This window comes from Hypomesus nipponensis, chromosome 13 (assembly GCF_054491055.1).
Source record: "Hypomesus nipponensis isolate SF chromosome 13, ASM5449105v1, whole genome shotgun sequence".
Lineage (NCBI taxonomy): Eukaryota > Metazoa > Chordata > Actinopteri > Osmeriformes > Osmeridae > Hypomesus > Hypomesus nipponensis.
Window position 1 is genome coordinate 664,435 of NC_140373.1, and position 19,147 is coordinate 683,581.

Below are 19,147 nucleotides of genomic sequence, written 5' to 3' on the forward strand. Positions count from 1 at the left end.
TGTTATGAGCCCTGGTGCTACAGGACCTATCTGATGACCGTCACTCTAACTTAATCACAGCTGGGAAACATTCAGGTCAGTTCAAATGTTAGAAAGTCCATCCAGGACTGGAGGCAGGGCCGGAGCCAGGACTGGAGGCAGGGCTGGAGGCAGGACTGGAGGCAGGGCTGGAGACAGGGCTGGAGGCAGGACTGGAGGCAGGGCTGGAGGCAGGACTGGAGGCAGGGCTGGAGACAGGACTGGAGGCAGGACTGGAGGCAGGACTGGAGGAAGGGCTGGAGGCAGGACTGGAGGCAGGGCTGGAGACAGGACTGGAGGCAGGGCTGGAGGCAGGACTGGAGGCAGGGCTGGAGGCAGGAAGAGAGACCAGGAGAGTCTGAGTGGTAACTTCTGGCTGAGACAGCCACACACACCAGAGCAGCCACACACACCAGAGCAGCCAAACACCCAGAAACCCCCAGCCCAGCCTCTCCCCCAGCCTCTCCTCCAGCCCAGCCTCTCTTCTGTTACATGATCAAACATAGATGGAAGGTTTTTGTGTTGGAATTTTACGTGAGAAAATAAGGACAGCATGGAATCTAGAAGAGAAGAAATCTAGTTGAGTAAATAATTTTGATTTATGAGTGACCCAGTCACCTCTGATGAACCACATAACTTAGGAGTTACTCCACAGTTTACACCCCGTGCTAACCTCGTACTAATTTACAGGTACTACATAGTACACACCTCATACTAAGACTGGAGGTCTAGTACGAGGTACACATATTAACCTCGCACGAGCTTATACATATCTAGCATTATTACACAGTATGTCTCTAACACTAGTAATGTTCTATAGCTTATACATATCTAGCATTATTACACAGTATGTCTCTAACACTAGTAATGTTCTATAGCTTATACATATCTAGATGGAATAAAGGGATTATTTGAGGAGGGCTGTTTCTCCATGGCTGGAGGTGACAGGAGGGTTTCACTGTGCAACACGGTCAAACGGGTCACTTTTCGGTCTAAACTTAACTCTCTCTGGGAGTCCCTCTGGGCGACACCTTATTGGGATGGAGACAGGAAGGGACTGATGGACAGAGCGTCGTGAAGGAACAGTGCTGATGACAGGAAGATGAATGCATGAAAACAGAGACTGAGAGACACCTCGACAGGAAACAGGAACTTTTCTGATAAATATAGACTGGCTCCAGGGTGTGAACGAGAGACCGGCTCTTCAACACGCGTTTGTGCCAGAACACAGGATCGATATTGTCCTGTGTTCCAGACAGAAGCCTGTGTTCCAGACAGAAGCCTGTGTTCCAGACAGAAGCCTGTGCCGTCATATCCAGGGAGACGAGCCCTACATGGGTCATGACAAACGTCGACTCCACCGAGAAAGTATTCCACAAGTCTTTGCACTAAAAACTAAACGTTGTCTGTTGAGTTTATGTTCTTTGAACAGAAAGAACATGATATATACCACCTCAACCCTATCTCAACTGATACGCAAAAAAGGAGGTTAGTGATGTATGATGTAGTACAGTAGACCAGCACAGCTACAGTGCAGTGACAGGTGTTCCAGCTGTGTACTGCAACAATCCTTGTTTGTGCATCAGTAGTTTGTAGGCTGTCAACATACATCCCCCTTTACTAGAATCCATGGGTTTGGGAGTTTTGGGTGAGATCAATCACAAACCATTATCACATTATACTACCTCAAGTAGGCTTATAGCAACCTAGCACGCCCCCCTGTGGTCATGGCTGGGCTTGACCTCAGGCAAGCCTAAGGATGAAAGTCTGTTAAGTGTGAGATGAGAAGATACAATTCAGATTCAGATGTTTCTAGTGATTCCAAATATAAACACCAAGCAGGGGTCATCATTCTACTATGACAGCTATATCCTCTCAAATGTGTTATTCAGCATGTTTTGAAATATCTATATCAAGTAGTATATTCAAGTAGATAAGTCATTATTTGTATTGAATAGTAATATGATTTGAACCTGCAGTCAATGCCTTACCACTGAGCTGTACCCATCCCCATGTTCTACCACAGAGCTATACCCATCCCCATGTTCTACCACTGAGCTATACCCATCCCCATGTTCTACCACTGAGCTATACCCATCCCCATGTTCTACCACTGAGCTATACCCATCCCCATGCTCTACCACTGAGCTATACCCATCCCCATGTTCTACCACTGAGCTATACCCATCCCCATGCTCTACCACTGAGCTATACCCATCCCCATGCTCTACCACTGAGCTATACCCATCCCCATGTTCTACCACTGAGCTATACCCATCCCCATGCTCTACCACTGAGCTATACCACTGAGCTATACCCATCCCCATGTTCTACCACTGAGCTATACCCATCCCCATGTTCTACCACTGAGCTATACCCATCCCCATGTTCTACCACTGAGCTATACCCATCCCCATGTTCTACCACTGAGCTATACCCATCCCCATGTTCTACCACTGAGCTATACCCATCCCCATGTTCTACCACTGAGCTATACCCATCCCCATTGTGATTTATTGCTTGGTGTTCTGCAGTGAAATGTAAACCCTGTGGAAGTGACTCATTGACCTTTTATCAATCTGAAGAACGCCAAGAACGTACATGTTCTTGAGAAGAACGTTCTTGGTGAGAATGAGATGCGTTCCACTGACCAGGTCACCAACCCCAAGGTTACCAAGGATCCTCCACAGCCAGGATGGATCAGGAACATATGCGTGTCATTTCCTGCGTTCTAGGTCAGTTTGGTATTGGAAGCGTACTCAGCCTTGAAAGATGATCAAACTAGTTGACAGGAAGAGAAGAGCACGTGGGCTGATTAGCATGCAGTGTGCACCAGGGCACATGCACACCAAGCGGACATCTTGAAATCATCACACACACACAAAATCAGTTAACTCAGATTCTCGCTTTATTGGTCAACTTGATGAAAGACTACAAAACGAATTCACAAAAAATCTCTTTCAAGTAATCAAATCTGTACAAACCTAAACTGTGTGGGGTTTTCCAGGTCTGGCTTGTTTGAATCTGTGAATTAGCTGTGTGTGTTCCTGTCTCACAAGTAACCCAGTCAGCTACTTGTGCTCGAGGACTCTCAAACACACACACACACACACACACACCTGTGTTTGACATGTCACAGGACAGGGAAAACAAACTAGCTCCCCTCCACACACACATGGTCAGATTCTAGGAGCAGCCTGCTCGATCACCTCAGCTATCTCCCCTGTCCCCAGCCTGCCTCCCCAGTCCTGGACCCCCTGTGGGTTCATCCTGTCACTGGGGCAGTCCTGGACCCCCTGTGGGTTCATCCTGTCACTGGGGCAGAGGGGTATGAGAGAAGGGATAGTAGAAATCTCTCACCTTCACACATAACGTACACACATATTAATGCTTGGCCACTCGCAGTCAGAAACGCAAACATTCGGTGTGGCTCTCTCAGGAACACACACACACATGTACACACACACTTCATAGCATTAAATGTTTAAGAATTACAGATAAAAAAGGAGAAAGCCCTGGGTACGGTTTGATTTCTGGCTGTTTGGTGAAAGAGAGGAGAGAGAGAGGTAGAGAGGGCGGGTGAGAGCAGGGCGCAGGGGGGCAGAGGGGGGGGGGAGCAGAGGGGGGGATGTGGGGGTCATTTCTTGGCTTTCCTGGGGGGGGTGACTGGGCGTCCAGAGCCCATGCCCCCCCCACCCCCGTAGAAGAGCTTCTTATCTGCCGGCTTCAGGATCTGAGGAAGGAACACAGAAATATTCCAGGAGAGTCATTTGATTGTAAAGTGAGTCATTTGAGCACAGGAGAGTCATTTGATTGTAAAGTGAGTCATTTGAGCACAGGAGAGTCATTTGATGTTAGTGAGTCATTCCTCGCTGGGGGCGTTACCTGGAAGGAGCACATCAGCGTTTCGTCCACGCTCATCATGGCGCCTGCATTGTCAAACTCCCCGCAGTAGTTAGGAGCAGAGAAGAGGGTGACCAGCTGTCTCTTAGCGAAGAACTCATAGCCATCCTCCACCACCTGATGGAGCAGAGAGGGTGAGTCTGCAGGAAGACTCACACCACCAGCAGGAGCAGAGAGGGTGAGTCTGCAGGAAGACTCACACCACCAGCAGGAGCAGAGAGGGTGAGTCTGCAGGAAGACTCACACCACCAGCAGGAGCAGAGAGGGTGAGTCTGCAGGAAGACTCACACCACCAGCAGGAGCAGAGAGGGTGAGTCTGCAGGAAGACTCACACCACCTGATGGAGCAGAGAGGGTGAGTCTGCAGGAAGACTCACACCACCTGATGGAGCAGAGAGGGTGAGTCTGCAGGAAGACTCACACCACCTGATGGAGCAGAGAGGGTGAGTCTGCAGGAAGACTCACACCACCAGCAGGAGCAGATAACTCCCTCCCTCACCTGGTGAGCTCTGCAGATGAGGTCCATGTCGTGCTTGTGGAGGAACTTGGTGACAACGTCGCCCCCGAAGGTGAAGGAGACCCCCCGGTCGTTCTCGCCCCAGCCCAGCACGTCCTTGTCTGGGTCGGCCCACAGCAGGTCACACAGCAGGCCCTGGTCAGGCACGTCCGTGGGCCGCATCACCCGGCGCACCTGCTCCATGGACTGGAGGTCTGGAGACAGACCTGCGGAGGGAGTTAGAACTGAGGACTGCACTTAGACTGGGAGGGTCAGACAGACTGGGAGGGTCAGTCAGACAGACAGACTGGGAGGGTCAGACAGACAGACAGACAGACTGGGAGGGTCAGTCAGACAGACAGACTGGGAGGGTCAGTCAGACAGACAGACTGGGAGGGTCAGACAGACAGACAGACTGGGAGGGTCAGACAGACAGACAGACTGGGAGGGTCAGACAGACAGACAGACTGGGAGGGTCAGTCAGACAGACAGACTGGGAGGGTCAGACAGACAGACAGACAGACAGACTGGGAGGGTCAGAGAGACAGACTGGGAGGGTCAGACAGACAGACAGACTGGGAGGGTCAGACAGACAGACAGACAGGGTCTGACATACAGACAGGTACCTCCATGGCAGCAGAAGATCTTTTCATCCACTATGGCTGCTACTGGCAGACAGTTGAAGCAGTCGGTGAAGGTCTTCCACAGCTTGATGTTGTAGCGCCTCTTACCTGCAGGGGTCGACAGATCATTCACTACTAAACCCACAATACAGCCCTTTACACTGAAGCTTCCATATCAAACGCAGGCTCATGTGTACAGCCCTTTATACATCCCTGTCACTGCTTACCATCCTAACCCTATAAACAAGCTTGGCTGGTGAACAGCAATCACTTCTGGGTGACCTCTGACCCTGATGGGGGTTGGGCTGCAATGATGGGTGTTGTAGTCCAGTGTTACAATAATGATGGGTGTTGTAGTCCAGTGTTACAATAATGATGGATGTTGTAGTCCAGTGTTACAATAATGATGGATGTTGTAGTCCAGTGTTACAATAATGATGGGTGTTGTAGTCCAGTGTTACAATAATGATGGATGTTGTAGTCCAGTGTTACAATAATGATGGATGTTGTAGTCCAGTGTTACAGTAATGATGGGTGTTGTAGTCCAGTGTTACAATAATGATGGATGTTGTAGTCCAGTGTTACAATAATGATGGATGTTGTAATCCAGTGTTACAGTAATGATGGGTGTTGTAGTCCAATGTTACAGTAATGATGGGTGTTGTAGTCCAGTGTTACAGTAATGATGGGTGTTGTAGTCCAGTGTTACAGTAAGAGGATGCTGTAAAGGGGCAGGTGAAGGGTTGTGTTACCAAAGCAAGTATCAGTATAACATGTAACTACAGTTTCTATGCAACTAGGTTATTCCTTCAAGTGCTGCTATGTAATAATACATTTGTATTTTATTTGTAATCCGCCTGTCTTGCACATGGTGGTTAGCGGAAGCTAAATTCTGTGTGTTTTGACAGCAGAAAGTGTGTGTGTCCCCAGGATCACTTTCCTTCAGGACTCTAAAGTGTGACATGTTATCTTACCTGGCAGTTCATTATGTAACTACACTGCTGTTCCTGTGGGCGCTAACGGTAAGTAAGGGGACTTCAGAGGCATTTTGGTTGATAGCTACCCTTGGATGTCAAAAATGAACTATGGAGTTCCAGAAACTCATTGGTGATCTGGTGCGGTGATGCCAGGCTCAGACAGTGAGGGGGGAAAGAGAGAGAGAGGGGGGAGAGAGAGGAGAGAGAGGGGGGAGAGAGAGGGGGGAGAGAGGGGAGAGAGGGGAGAGAGAGAGGGAGAGAGAGAGAGAGAGAGAGAGAGAGAGAGAGAGAGAGAGAGAGAGAGAGAGAGGGAGAGAGGGAGGGAGGAGGAGAGAGAGGGAGGAGGGGAGGGAGAGGAGGGAGGAGAGGAGGAGGGAGGGAGGGGAGGGGAGAGAGGGGGGGAGAGAGAGGGGGGAGAGAGAGAGAGAGGGTGGAGGGAGAGAGAGAGGGGAGAGAGAGGGGGGACAGAGAGGGAGAGAGAGAGAGGGGGGGAGGGAGGGGAGGAGGGAGAGAGGGAGAGAGGGGAGAGAGGGAGGAGGGAGGAGGGAGGGAGGAGGAGAGGGGGAGAGGAGGGGGGAGAGAGAGGGGGAGAGAGAGGGGGGGAGAGAGAGGGGGGGGGAGAGGGGGGGGGAGAGAGAGAGAGGGGGGGGGGAGGGAGAGAGAGGGGGAGAGAGGAGAGAGGGGGAGAGAGAGAGAGGGGGGACAGAAAGGGGGAGAGAGGGGGGGGGACAGAGAGAGGGGGGGAGGGAGAGAGGGGGGGGGGAGGAGGAGGGAGAGAGGGGGGGGAGAGGGAGGGAGGGAGAGAGAGAGAGGAGGGGGGGGAGAGAGGGGGGGGAGGGAGAGGGGGGGGGGAGAGGGAGGGGGGGGGAGAGAGAGGGGGGGACAGAGAGGGGGGGGACAGAGAGGGGGGGGACAGAGAGGGAGGAGAGAGAGAGCCTGCGTGTGCAGAACATTATGTCCAGAAATACTTTGGATAAGAGTGCTTGTATGTGTGCGTGTGTGTACGTGTTTGTGTGCTCATGTGTGCGTAATTGTGTAGGAGCACTTGTGTATATGAAAGGACTTGAGTGTGTAATTGTGAGTATATGAGGACATGTGTATGGATATATACGAGTGTGTGACAATGTGTATGAGGACTGTTTCAGGACTTACATCAATTCTGTGAGTCTATGTTTACTTGTGTGATTATGTATGTGTGTGTTTAGGTGCTTAGTGTGCTGGTGTATGTGTGTGTGTGTGTGTGTTTAGGTGCTTACTGTGCTGGTGTGTGTGTGTGTGTGTGTGTGTTTAGGTGCTTACTGTGCTGGTGTGTGTGTGTGTGTGTGTGTGTGTGTGTTTAGGTGCTTAGTGTGCTGGTGTGTGTGTGTGTGTGTGTTTAGGTGCTTAGTGTGCTGGTGTGTGTGTGTGTGTGTGTGTTTAGGTGCTTAGTGTGCTGGTGTGTGTGTGTGTGTGTGTGTTTAGGTGCTTAGTGTGCTGGTGTGCTGGTGTGTGTGTGTGTGTGTGTGTGTGTTTAGGTGCTTACTGTGCTGGTGTGCTGGTGTGTGTGTGTGTGTGTGTGTGTTTAGGTGCTTAGTGTGCTGGTGTGTGTGTGTGTGTGTTTAGGTGCTTACTGTGCTGGTGTGTGTGTGTGTGTGTTTAGGTGCTTACTGTGCTGGTGTGTGTGTGTGTGTGTGTGTTTAGGTGCTTACTGTGCTGGTGTGTGTGTGTGTGTGTGTTTAGGTGCTTACTGTGCTGGTGTGTGTGTGTGTGTGTGTTTAGGTGCTTACTGTGCTGGTGTGTGTGTGTGTGTGTGTTTAGGTGCTTACTGTGCTGGTGTGTGTGTGTGTGTTTAGGTGCTTACTGTGCTGGTGTGTGTGTGTGTGTGTGTTTAGGTGCTTACTGTGCTGGTGTGTGTGTATGTGTTTAGGTGCTTACTGTGCTGGTGTGTGTGTGTGTGTGTTTAGGTGCTTACTGTGCTGGTGTGTGTGTGTGTGTGTGTGTTTAGGTGCTTAGTGTGCTGGTGTGTGTGTGTGTGTGTGTTTAGGTGCTTAGTGTGCTGGTGTGTGTGTGTGTGTGTTTAGGTGCTTAGTGTGCTGGTGTGTGTGTGTGTGTGTGTGTGTTTAGGTGCTTAGTGTGCTGGTGTGTGTGTGTGTGTGTTTAGGTGCTTAGTGTGCTGGTGTGTGTGTGTGTGTGTGTGTGTGTTTAGGTGCTTAGTGTGCTGGTGTGTGTGTGTGTGTGTTTAGGTGCTTAGTGTGCTGGTGTGTGTGTGTGTGTGTGTTTAGGTGCTTAGTGTGCTGGTGTGTGTGTGTGTGTGTTTAGGTGCTTAGTGTGCTGGTGTGTGTGTGTGTGTGTGTGTTTAGGTGCTTAGTGTGCTGGTGTGTGTGTGTGTGTGTTTAGGTGCTTAGTGTGCTGGTGTGTGTGTGTGTGTGTGTGTTTAGGTGCTTACTGTGCTGGTGTGTGTGTGTGTGTGTGTGTGTGTTTAGGTGCTTACTGTGCTGGTGTGTGTGTGTGTGTGTGTGTTTAGGTGCTTACTGTGCTGGTGTGTGTGTGTGTGTGTGTGTTTAGGTGCTTAGTGTGCTGGTGTGTGTGTGTGTGTGTGTGTTTAGGTGCTTAGTGTGCTGGTGTGTGTGTGTGTGTGTGTGTGTGTTTAGGTGCTTAGTGTGCTGGTGTGTGTGTGTGTGTGTGTGTGTGTGTTTAGGTGCTTAGTGTGCTGGTGTGTGTGTGTGTTTAGGTGCTTAGTGTGCTGGTGTGTGTGTGTGTGTGTGTTTAGGTGCTTAGTGTGCTGGTGTGTGTGTGTGTGTGTGTTTAGGTGCTTAGTGTGCTGGTGTGTGGATGGTACTGGTATAGGCAGCAGTCTGAGGACTCACACTCATCGTAGAAGCCATATATTCTGTTGATGGAGGCACACTCGTGGTTCCCCCTGAGCAGGAAGAAGTTCTCAGGGTACTTGACCTTGTAGGCCAGCAGGAGACAGATGGTCTCCAGGGACTGCTTCCCCCGGTCCACGTAGTCCCCCAGGAACAGGTAGTTACTCTCCGGGGGGAAGCCTCCGTACTCAAACAGCCTCAGCAGGTCATAGTACTGGCCGTGGACGTCACCTGGGGAGGGGAGGGAGGGGTCAATCTAAAACCTCTCAATCAGCTGTTAAATGTTCTAACCACTAAGCTATGCCCATCGCCATGCTCTACCACTGAGGGGGTAGATAAAGGCTGGAAGTGCAGAGAGGCTGGAAGGGTAGAGAGAGAGGCTGGAGGGGGTTGAGAGAGAGGCTGGAGGAGGTAGAGAGGTTGGAGGGGTAGAGAGAGAGGTTGGAGGGGGTAGAGAGGTTGGAGGGGTTGAGAGAGAGGCTGGAGGAGGTAGAGAGGTTGGAGGGGTTGAGAGAGAGGTTGGAGGGGGTAGAGAGGTTGGAGGGTAGAGAGAGAGGTTGGAGGGTTAGAGAGGCTGGAGGGTAGAGAGAGAGGTTGGAGGGGGTAGAGAGGTTGGAGGGGTAGAGAGAGAGGTTGGAGGGTTAGAGAGGCTGGAGGGGTAGAGAGAGAGGCTGGAGGGTTAGAGAGGCTGGAGGGGTAGAGAGGCTGGAGGGGTAGAGAGGCTGGAGGGGTAGAGAGGCTGGAGGGGTAGAGAGGCTGAAGGGGTAGAGTGGCAGGAGGGGTAGAGAGGCAGGGGGGGTAGAGAGGCAGGAGGGGTAGAGAGGCAGGGGGGGTAGAGAGGCTGGAGGAGGTAGAGGCAGGAGGGAAAGAGAGAGGCTGGAGGGGGTAGAGAGGCTGGAGGGGTACAGAGGCAAGAGGGGTAGAGAGGCAGGGGGGGTAGAGAGGCAGGAGGGGTAGAGAGGCTGGAGGGGTAGAGAGGCTGGAGGGGTAGAGAGGCTGGAGGGGTAGAGAGGCTGGAGGGGTAGAGAGGCAGGAGGGGTAGAGAGGCTGGAGGGGTACAGAGGCAAGAGGGGTACAGAGGCAGTAGGGGTAGAGAGGCAGGAGGGGTAGAGAGGCTGGAGGAGGTAGAGGCAGGAGGGAAAGAGAGAGGCATACCACAGATCTTGAGCGGAGCCTCCAGCTCCAGCAGGATGGGCTGGCTCAGGAATATCTCCCTGGACTTCAGGCACAGACCTCGGATCTCGTTCTCCGTCAGCTGGACGTTCTTCCCTGGTCTGGACCCTTTAACTGGAGGGGAGGGGAGGTCAGTATCTGGGACCAGACTGTCAAGATGTTGTTGAAATGATGCTTAGTTTCGGGTCGTTGCAAATTTGCCACAAATGTTGTAACAGAATATGACAGTAAAGACACAAACAGACCCATGACATGCTTTGAGTAAAACATAATTGCAGCAGTCGCTCAACCACATTCTGTCCTGCTCTAATGCAGATTACAAATGAAAGGCTTAGCTCCCTTATGCCTTAAAGGTCCCATGGCATACTCTTTTTGGATGCTTTTATATAGGCCTTAATGGTCCCCTAATACTGTATCTGAAGTTTCTTTCCCGAAATTCAGCCTTGGTGCAGAACTACAGCCCCTACGAGCAGTCCCACAATGAGCTTTCCTTAGGACGTGCCATTTCTGTGTCTGCAGCTTTAAATATGAGGAGGAGAGAGGCGGGGCTAACTGCCATGCTTCGCTCCTTTGCAAGCCATAATGTCTCTAAGGAAAAAACAATATCGCACTTGCACGGTTGTAGCTCATTTTCTCATTGGCGTGCCAAATTCTCTGGGCATGCAAAGCAGAAAAGGGGGAGGTAACCTTTCCCCTTTTGACGACATAAAAGGTTCCAGATCGACCATTTGAGCCTTCATTCTCAAAGGCGGAGAAGATACCCAGGGCTTGGTTTATACTTATGAAAATTTCTAGCCACTGAAGGACCAAAGGCAGGCTAGGGTAACTTATATTAATGTTAAATAATCTCATAAAATTACATTTTCATGGCATGGGACCTTTAAGCACGCGCTGTGTTTACCACCAAGGCTGGTTTAAATTCCGATGTACGTTATACCAACTTCGGTCAATGTTTGTAAACTAGGTGTTTCTAAACGGCCTCATGAAGACTATGCAGGATATGGCGGACCAGGGCCCATGGTGATACACAACAATTGTGAAAACTCGTTAATTCTATGGCAATTCCGGAGTAAACACTGATTAGCTTCTGTCTAGCTCGTTAACTACCTAGTACCACGCCTCTTGCTCGACCTTTACACGACGTTTACGTCTCTTTATAATAAGAAATGTGAAAAGTGCTATCTTAGTTTACGATTGAAGACATAAGTGAGCAACGTCAATGTCTGTGGAGTAATGCTGGTTGTGGCTAACGTTGCGACTCTCAAGCATCGCTGATACTTGCTGGGTTGGAACAGTTCCATGGCTTGTTTGCTTATCTTGTCTGGTGCTGTTGACAGATAATGCTTGCATTCGTCACGTTATTTGGCTAGCTAGCTAAACGGGCATCTAAAGTCGAGCAGACATGGGGAAGTGCTTGAGTAATTAGTTCCCGATGATAATCGTTTGGCAGCGGTATTTAAAACGATCGGTGTATCAAACAAAGTGCTTCCATTCCATGAAATCCAGTGCATACTGAGAGGCTAGACCGTTTTTAATCTGACTGAGCCAGAGCGCTGGATTCACCATGTCCCTGGGTAGCTAGCTAGCTGCAACCCAACCACACTAAACGTTAGCTAAATCGCGCGTTAGTTTGATATCTTGTAAAAACAAACAGTTTAATCATACCTTCCAGAAGTCGCTGAATTATGGAGTCGATGTTTAATTTGTCGGCTTCGGCCATAATATTCTTCCAAATATCAGTCGGCTTTGAAGAATCCCCCAAAAATGTGCCACCCTAACTAGCTACTGAGTTAGCTAAGCTAGTTTTAATCAGCTATCGTTAGCCAGCTAACCTTGCGCCACAAATAACCAATTGAATACTTGAAGTTTGGGGTGAAATTATGTCAGACTTGACTAAAAATACTTGAACAAAGCACATTAGTCAACAACTTTTAAATACAATGTACAGATTTATCGAGTTTTTGGCTTCGGCTTTTCCCTAAACAGACTAGCGCCCAACCCTTGACAAAAGTAGATTTCAAGCGTTGGTTGAAAGCGAGGTTGGGCGGATGTGGGAAAACATTTTACCGCTCTGTCATTGGCCCCTTGCTGAATATTGGTCTGGGGTCTAGGGTCTGATTGGATGTCCGCATGTACTTTTTTATCATCATAATAAACAATAAACATGTTTATTCAAACATTGAACAATTATGATTTTTTAATGTTGTAATAAAATTATGATGCACTGATTCACAGCTGTATCAAGATACAGTAGCCTTTTCATATCTGACAATGACTGCTGATAAACGCCGATTGGCGTTTTTTGGCAATTCGTGATCTGATTGGATTTACACCATGGGTGGTCCTTCGAGTCGGTAAACACAGATGCTCAAGGATATTTCAAAAGTAATTTCAGAAAGATTGAGTAATTATGCTGGTTCCAACCATTTAATAATGACGTTCATGAAATATTACTACTGTGCTTTAAAATCCAACTCTTCCAGTTCCCGGGTTCAACAAAATGCACAATTTTTAGCCTATGTCTAAGTCTCAAGTGCCCGTAACTAATGACTACAAGTATTTTCTTTTCTTTGTACAGGATAGTAACCAGCTAACAATCAGCAGAGGGGATATTTGAATAGTTTTATCGCATTCCTATAATTAATGTGGGCTAAATCATACATAATATAATTTAGCTGGCTATCTAATCTTGTACGTATAGCAAAACTACAAAAACATAGCTCTACCAACGCAATATGATTTGATTTCCTTGTAGTCTTTTGTAAGTTTTAATCATTTTCACATTTCTTCGCCTTCTCGATGGCATTTATCTCGTCAAAGAGGTAAAACATTTAACAAAATCCAGTTTTTCTGCCGCAATGAAGTGACGCCAACGGAAGTGACCAAAGATGGCCGTCTCGTGTTTTGGAGTGACGCAACGTACACGTGACCAACCAGACTTGGACGATTCATTCTACAGCAGAAACATAGTCTGAGATATGCGCGGAAAATAATAAATATGACGCTAAATCCATTAATATTTCATCGCGTAGACAAGTAATACTAGTTTTGATCACAACAATCCAAAAAGAAAATGAAGTTGCTTCACAAAGATATTGAAAAAGACAATGCCGGGTAAGTGAGTCTTAAGACCGGTTAGCTAGCAAGTTAGCCCCACCAGCACATGCCTTGGTATTGCCATCTGGCACAGCTATTCAGCCAAACCTCAAACACAACAATAAAGATAATAAAAACAATAATTTGTTTTTCAAATAGCTAGATATGTCATAAAATAACCCAATCTAAAACAGTGAATGAATGAATAGCTAGCTATCCAGTTACCCTGCCTATCCTTACTTGAACCGTGTGGGGGTGGGGATCTCTGAGGTTAGTTTAGATCTGACTAGCTACCCTCCAGAATACATCTCGGTTGATCCCACTCTTCGTCACCCCTCACTCTACCGGTAACGCTGTGTCCCGCCAGCCAGGTGACGTTGATGCCGGAAGAAGCGGAGGACATGTGGCACACCTACAACCTGCTTCAGATCGGAGACAGCCTGCAGGCTTCCACCATCAGGTACGCCGGTCTCCCGGTGGGAGATCAACGGCTCCGTACGGTCCCGTGCTACTGTGCTCAATGAAAGCCTTGCAGTTCATAACACGTCTGCTATCTACTATCAGCTGCGTGTTTGTATTGTGCTTGTGTCTAGCCTGTCACTATGATGTGTGTCTTCATGTGCAAACACACACACACACACAGCCTACACTAACATACACACATACTAACACACACACCGCCGCAGTGACCAGTTCCCCTGACCCCTGGTGATTGTGTGTGCTCAGGAAGGTGCAGACGGAGTCCTCCACCGGCAGTGTGGGCAGCTCCAGGGTCCGCACCACCCTCACTGTGTGTGTGGAGACCATCGACTTTGACTCCCAGGCCTGCCAGCTGAGGGTGAAGGGAACCAACCTCTTGGAGAACCCGTATGTGAAGGTCTGACACCGTTCAAACACCACCCGTTTACATCTGACATGTGATCTGTAGTGAAGCTGTAGAGAATTAGACTGCACATCAATAGGTTGCAGGTTCAATGGTGTGTGTGTGTGTGTGTCCAGATGGGGGCCTATCACACCATAGAGCTGGAGCTAAACAGGAAGTTTACTCTGGCTAAGAAGGTGTGGGACAGTGTTGTGCTGGACAGGATCGGTAAGTTCAATGAACGTTCGCACGTCAATAACTGTTAGTAAGTGTTAGTCTACAAAGGATTCTACAATTATAATAACTAAAAAGGTAACTATAGTAACGCCCTTGGTGCATAGGTTTAACGTTTGTTAGTTAAATGTAAATGTAAAATGACTAAATGTAAATGTTAGCATGTTTTGTTTGTTTTGATTATTGACATTTAGCTTCCAACTAAAGAAGTATAACACTGAGTGATGTGCTGTACCTGGGTCTAACCTTCCGCCCCCTGGCTGCCCACAGAGCAGGCGTGTGACCCCAGCCAGAAGGCGGATGTGGCGGCCGTGGTCATGCAGGAGGGGCTGGCTAACCTTGTGCTGGTTACACCGGCCATGACCCTGCTCAGGGCCAAGGTGGAGGTGACCATCCCCCGCAAGAGGAGGGGCAGCTGCACCCAGCACGACAAGGTCTGGAGACAAACCCTGGGGGGGCTTAGGGTGTGTGTGTGTGTGGGTGTGTGTGTGCGTGTTGACAGTGTGTGTATCTCTTCCCAGGCTCTGGAGAGGTTCTATGAAGCTGTGATGCAGGGGATCCTCAGACACATCAACTTTGATGGTGACACACACACACAGAGCTCTCTCTGCCTCTCACACACACACTTCTCCCTGCCTCTCTCTCTCACACACACACACTGACCTCCCGGTCTGTCCCCAGTGGTGAAGTGCATCCTGGTGGCCAGTCCTGGCTTTGTGAAGGAGCAGTTCATGACCTTCCTGTTCCGAGAGGCTGTGCGCCAGGACTGCAAACTGCTGCTGGAGAACCGGCCCAAGTTCATGATGGTCCACTCCTCCTCGGGACACAAGTACTCCCTGAAAGGTAAGAAGACCGGGGAGACTCCACTATCACATCACAGAACCCTGCTATCATCACATCACAGAACCCTGCTATCATCACATCACAGAACCCTGCTATCATCACATCACAGAACCCTGCTATCATCACATCACAGAACCCTGCTATCATCACATCACAGAACCCTGCTATCATCACATCACAGAACCCTGCTATCATCACATCACAGAACCCTGCTATCATCACATCACAGAACCCTGCTATCATCACATCACAGAACCCTGCTATCATCACATCACAGAACCCTGCTATCATTTACATTACATTTACATTAATTCATTTAGAAGACGCTTTTATCCAAAGCGACTTCCAAAAGAGAACTTTACAAAATTGCATAGGTCACTGATCATAACAACGAGATAGCCCTAAACATTGCGGGTAGCCAAACATAAAGAATACATTGTGAAAAACCAAATAAGTGCCAAAGGGAAGAACCATAAGAGCATGTAGTTAGACAAGTTACAATTAAACAGCATGAACCTCAAAAGTGCAAGAGTGTACTTGTAGGAAAGTAAGCAACAATAATATATTTCACAGCGAGTACAATAATTTTAAATGAGTTACAACTAGACAGTTGTCAGAAGAAGACCGTAGGTGGCGGGTGGGGGTGTAAGGCTGGAGGAGAGAGTTGATGTAGTCGGGTGCAGTCCCCTTCACCGCTTGGAAGGTCAATACCAGGGTCTTGAATCTGATACGGGCCGTGATGGGAAGCCAGTGGAGGGAGATGAGGAGCGGGGTAACATGGGAGCGTCTGGGTAGGTTGTAGACCAGGCGGGCCGCTATGTCATCACTGGCACAGAGCCCTGCCTCTGGTCTGTCTCTCTTGCTGCCTCTCCTGTCACACTTCACGTAAACTGCCCATTACAGCATGAACATATATCTTACAAAATAAGAGAAAAGGAAAGTGTTATCTGTGTAAAGTGTTACTGTGTCCTGTCCTGTAGAGATCCTGACTGACCCCAGTGTGACCAGCAGACTGTCAGACACCAAGGTGGGTGACCTGCCACAAGGACGATGTTAGCAGGCTGCGGATGTTTCTGAAACATTGGCAGTGGCCGTTTGAAGGAAATGCTTTAGACCTCAGTGTAACCTGTCACATAAGGATACCATACTGGAGAGGTCTATGGCTGTATCTCCATACTGGAGAGGTCTATGGCTGTATCTCCATACTGGAGAGGTCTATGGCTGTATCTCCATACTGGAGAGGTCTATGGCTGTATCTCCATACTGGAGAGGTCTATGGCTGTATCTCCATACTGGAGAGGTCTATGGCTGTATCTCCATACTGGAGAGGTCTATGGATGTATCTCCATACTGGAGAGGTCTATGGCTGTATCTCCATACTGGAGAGGTCTATGGCTGTATCTCCATACTGGAGAGGTCTATGGATCTATCGCTTAGAACAGCTCAACACGGAGTTGAACGTGGTATTATGTTTGTATAATTTGTAGGGGTGGGAATCTTTTGGATAGAAAATTATTTTATAAAAAATAAAATAATCAGCCAACATTACTTTTTTTTTTTTTTACATTTGTGAATCGATGTGAATCGCTAGAAAACTGAATCGCGATTCAAAAGTGAATTGATTCCCCCCCCCCTCCCCTAATAATGAGTGTGTGTTCTGTCAGGCTGCAGGGGAGGTGAAAGCCCTGGAGGACTTCTACAAGATGCTGCAGCATGAGCCGGACAGAGCCTTCTATGGGTGAGTCACACACACACACACACACACACACAGTGTGAGGGGTGTTTCTGAGGGGCGTGTTCTGGGTCCTGTGAGAGCTGTTCTCTGACATGGTCTGTGTTGCTGTGACGATGCAGGCTGGCCCACGTGGAGAAGGCCGCTGACGCCCTGGCTGTGGACACCCTGCTCATCAGCGACAAGCTCTTCAGGTGAGCAGATAGAGAGACGAGCTCTTCAGGTGGGCAGATAGAGAGAGACGAGCTCTTCAGGTGGGCAGATAGAGAGACGAGCTCTTCAGGTGGGCAGATAGAGAGACAAGCTCTTCAGGTGAGCAGATAGAGAGACGAGCTCTTCAGGTGGGCAGATAGAGAGAGACGAGCTCTTCAGGTGGGCAGATAGAGAGACGAGCTCTTCAGGTGGGCAGATAGAGAGACGAGCTCTTCAGGTGAGCAGATAGAGAGACGAGCTCTTCAGGTGAGCAGATAGAGAGACGAGCTCTTCAGGTGAGCAGATAGAGAGACGAGCTCTTCAGGTGGGCAGATAGAGAGACGAGCTCTTCAGGTGAGCAGATAGAGAGACGAGCTCTTCAGGTGGGCAGATAGAGAGACGAGCTCTTCAGGTGGGCAGATAGAGAGAGACGAGCTCTTCAGGTGGGCAGATAGAGAGACGAGCTCTTCAGGTGGGCAGATAGAGAGACGAGCTTGTCTGTGCCAAGGATGTTCATTTAGGGAAAAAAGCTTTGACCGTTTACCGACAAGATGAAAAATGTAGAATGGATGAGTGTCTGTGACCCATAAACAAACAAATCACAAGGGGTTGATTTTTTAAATAACAGCACAAACAACAGCAGAACAAAACCAGATGAACAAAACGAAAACGTTGAATCCGAGAGCGCTGGCTGTACCTACATGATGCAGCTAGAACAACACTGAAGGACAGTTACAGTTATGCTGCTGCTCAACAACAAAAATGGAGATTGCCAACAAGTAGGGGAAAGACGCTAGATTAAGATGAGGGAAGATGAAAAGTCTAGCAGCATTGTTGCCTAATTGGCAACACTGTTTAACCGATAGTATTCCAGCTCTAAGCGGTAAACCTTGGTGAGGTAGTGATGTTGTTGTCGTGCAGACATCAGGACGTCGCTACGAGGAGCCGGTACGTGCGGCTGGTGGACAGCGTCAGGGACAACGGAGGCGGCGTCAGGTGAGACATCAGGACAAGAGAAGCTTCCAGAAGCGTCTCCACACTGGAACACTTTGCTCTTTATCCAACTGTTCCTGTCACTTTGGATCAAAGCTCTGCTTGATAAACACATTATTATTATTATTATTATTATTATTATTATTATTAATCCCTCTGTTGTGTGTGTGTGTTGGTTGTTGCAGGATGTTTTCCAGTCTTCATGTCTCTGGAGAACGTAAGTGTCTGTTCAGGACAGCTAGGATTAAACACTGGATGCACATGGAGGTTTGATCAAGTATATCCTAGTGACCTCTCTCCCTCTCCCCCCCCCCCCCCCTTCAGAGTTGACTCAGCTGAGTGGTGTAGCAGCCGTCCTGCGCTTCCCCATCGCTGACCTATCAGAGCCTGAGGAGGACAGCACCTCGGACGAGGACTAACCCCTCTCCTCCTGTCTCCCTCCTCTCCTCCTGTCTCCCCCCGTCTCCCTCCTCTCCCCCCGTCTCCCTCCTCTCCCCCCTCGGAGGGTGGGCCATATGAGGACCAGACCTCGACCCACCAGAGAACCCAGTGGGTGGAGGTCTTCTCTCTCGCCTGCCTCATCCGACTGCCTCTGTCCCTTCCTCTGCCCCTTCCTCTGCTCTCTAGATCTGCTCCTCATCATTTGACCTGCTGTGTGTGGTGTGCAGGGTGACGACACTGTTTGATATTGGTGCCAAGTTCTAACCCAACACACATACAGGAGGGGGCTGATTAATAACAGTACAGATCAACTTGAACAGACACGCATGATTCATTTCTAATGAGGCTTTTGCAAAGATTTCCTTTCAAGTGTATATATATACAGTTTTTCTTGCAATAAAACTATGTGAAACATAGACACCTGTCCTTGGTCAGATTCTGTATAATCATGGGTGTTTATACCACTACTACATATAACATACAGGAGGCAAGACGGTACATAGTCTCACAATAAATCAAGGCAAAACAGGACATACAAATATATATTGACTTTATTAATATGATAATACTTAAATTGCATCAAGAACAGCTATGTTTCTTTTGGTGGTACAAGCTGGTGCTTTAGTAGAACTGGATGTGTTCTAACCCTAACCCTGTGAACTACACAGTCTGATGTCTTCACATGCAGCTGTGGTGAACTCAACTCATGTTCCCTGCAG

The 19,147-nt window shown here is 48.8% G+C and overlaps 2 protein-coding genes across 2 annotated transcripts; one reads left to right on the top strand and one right to left on the bottom strand.

Annotated features, from left to right (window-relative positions):
- Positions 1-2,908: 2,908 nt before the first annotated feature.
- ppp1cab (protein phosphatase 1, catalytic subunit, alpha isozyme b) lies at positions 2,909-12,069 on the bottom strand. The gene is made up of 7 exons (XM_084669795.1): positions 11,701-12,069; positions 10,018-10,149; positions 8,863-9,093; positions 5,043-5,147; positions 4,420-4,643; positions 3,904-4,038; positions 2,909-3,751 (listed from the first exon to the last, which is right to left on the bottom strand). Exons 1-7 carry the CDS (start codon positions 11,753-11,755, stop codon positions 3,656-3,658), a joined length of 978 nt encoding a protein of 325 aa, XP_084525921.1. The 5' UTR covers positions 11,756-12,069; the 3' UTR covers positions 2,909-3,655.
- Positions 12,070-12,974: 905 nt separating this feature from the next.
- Positions 12,975-18,844, top strand: pelo (pelota mRNA surveillance and ribosome rescue factor). The gene is made up of 13 exons (XM_084670844.1): positions 12,975-13,149; positions 13,499-13,591; positions 13,858-14,008; positions 14,131-14,221; positions 14,498-14,661; positions 14,749-14,809; positions 14,909-15,070; positions 16,051-16,097; positions 16,735-16,808; positions 16,925-16,996; positions 17,916-17,990; positions 18,173-18,204; positions 18,312-18,844. The coding sequence occupies exons 1-13, from the start codon at positions 13,109-13,111 to the stop codon at positions 18,404-18,406; spliced, it is 1,158 nt and encodes a 385-aa protein (XP_084526970.1). The 5' UTR covers positions 12,975-13,108; the 3' UTR covers positions 18,407-18,844.
- The last annotated feature ends 303 nt before the right edge of the window (positions 18,845-19,147 follow it).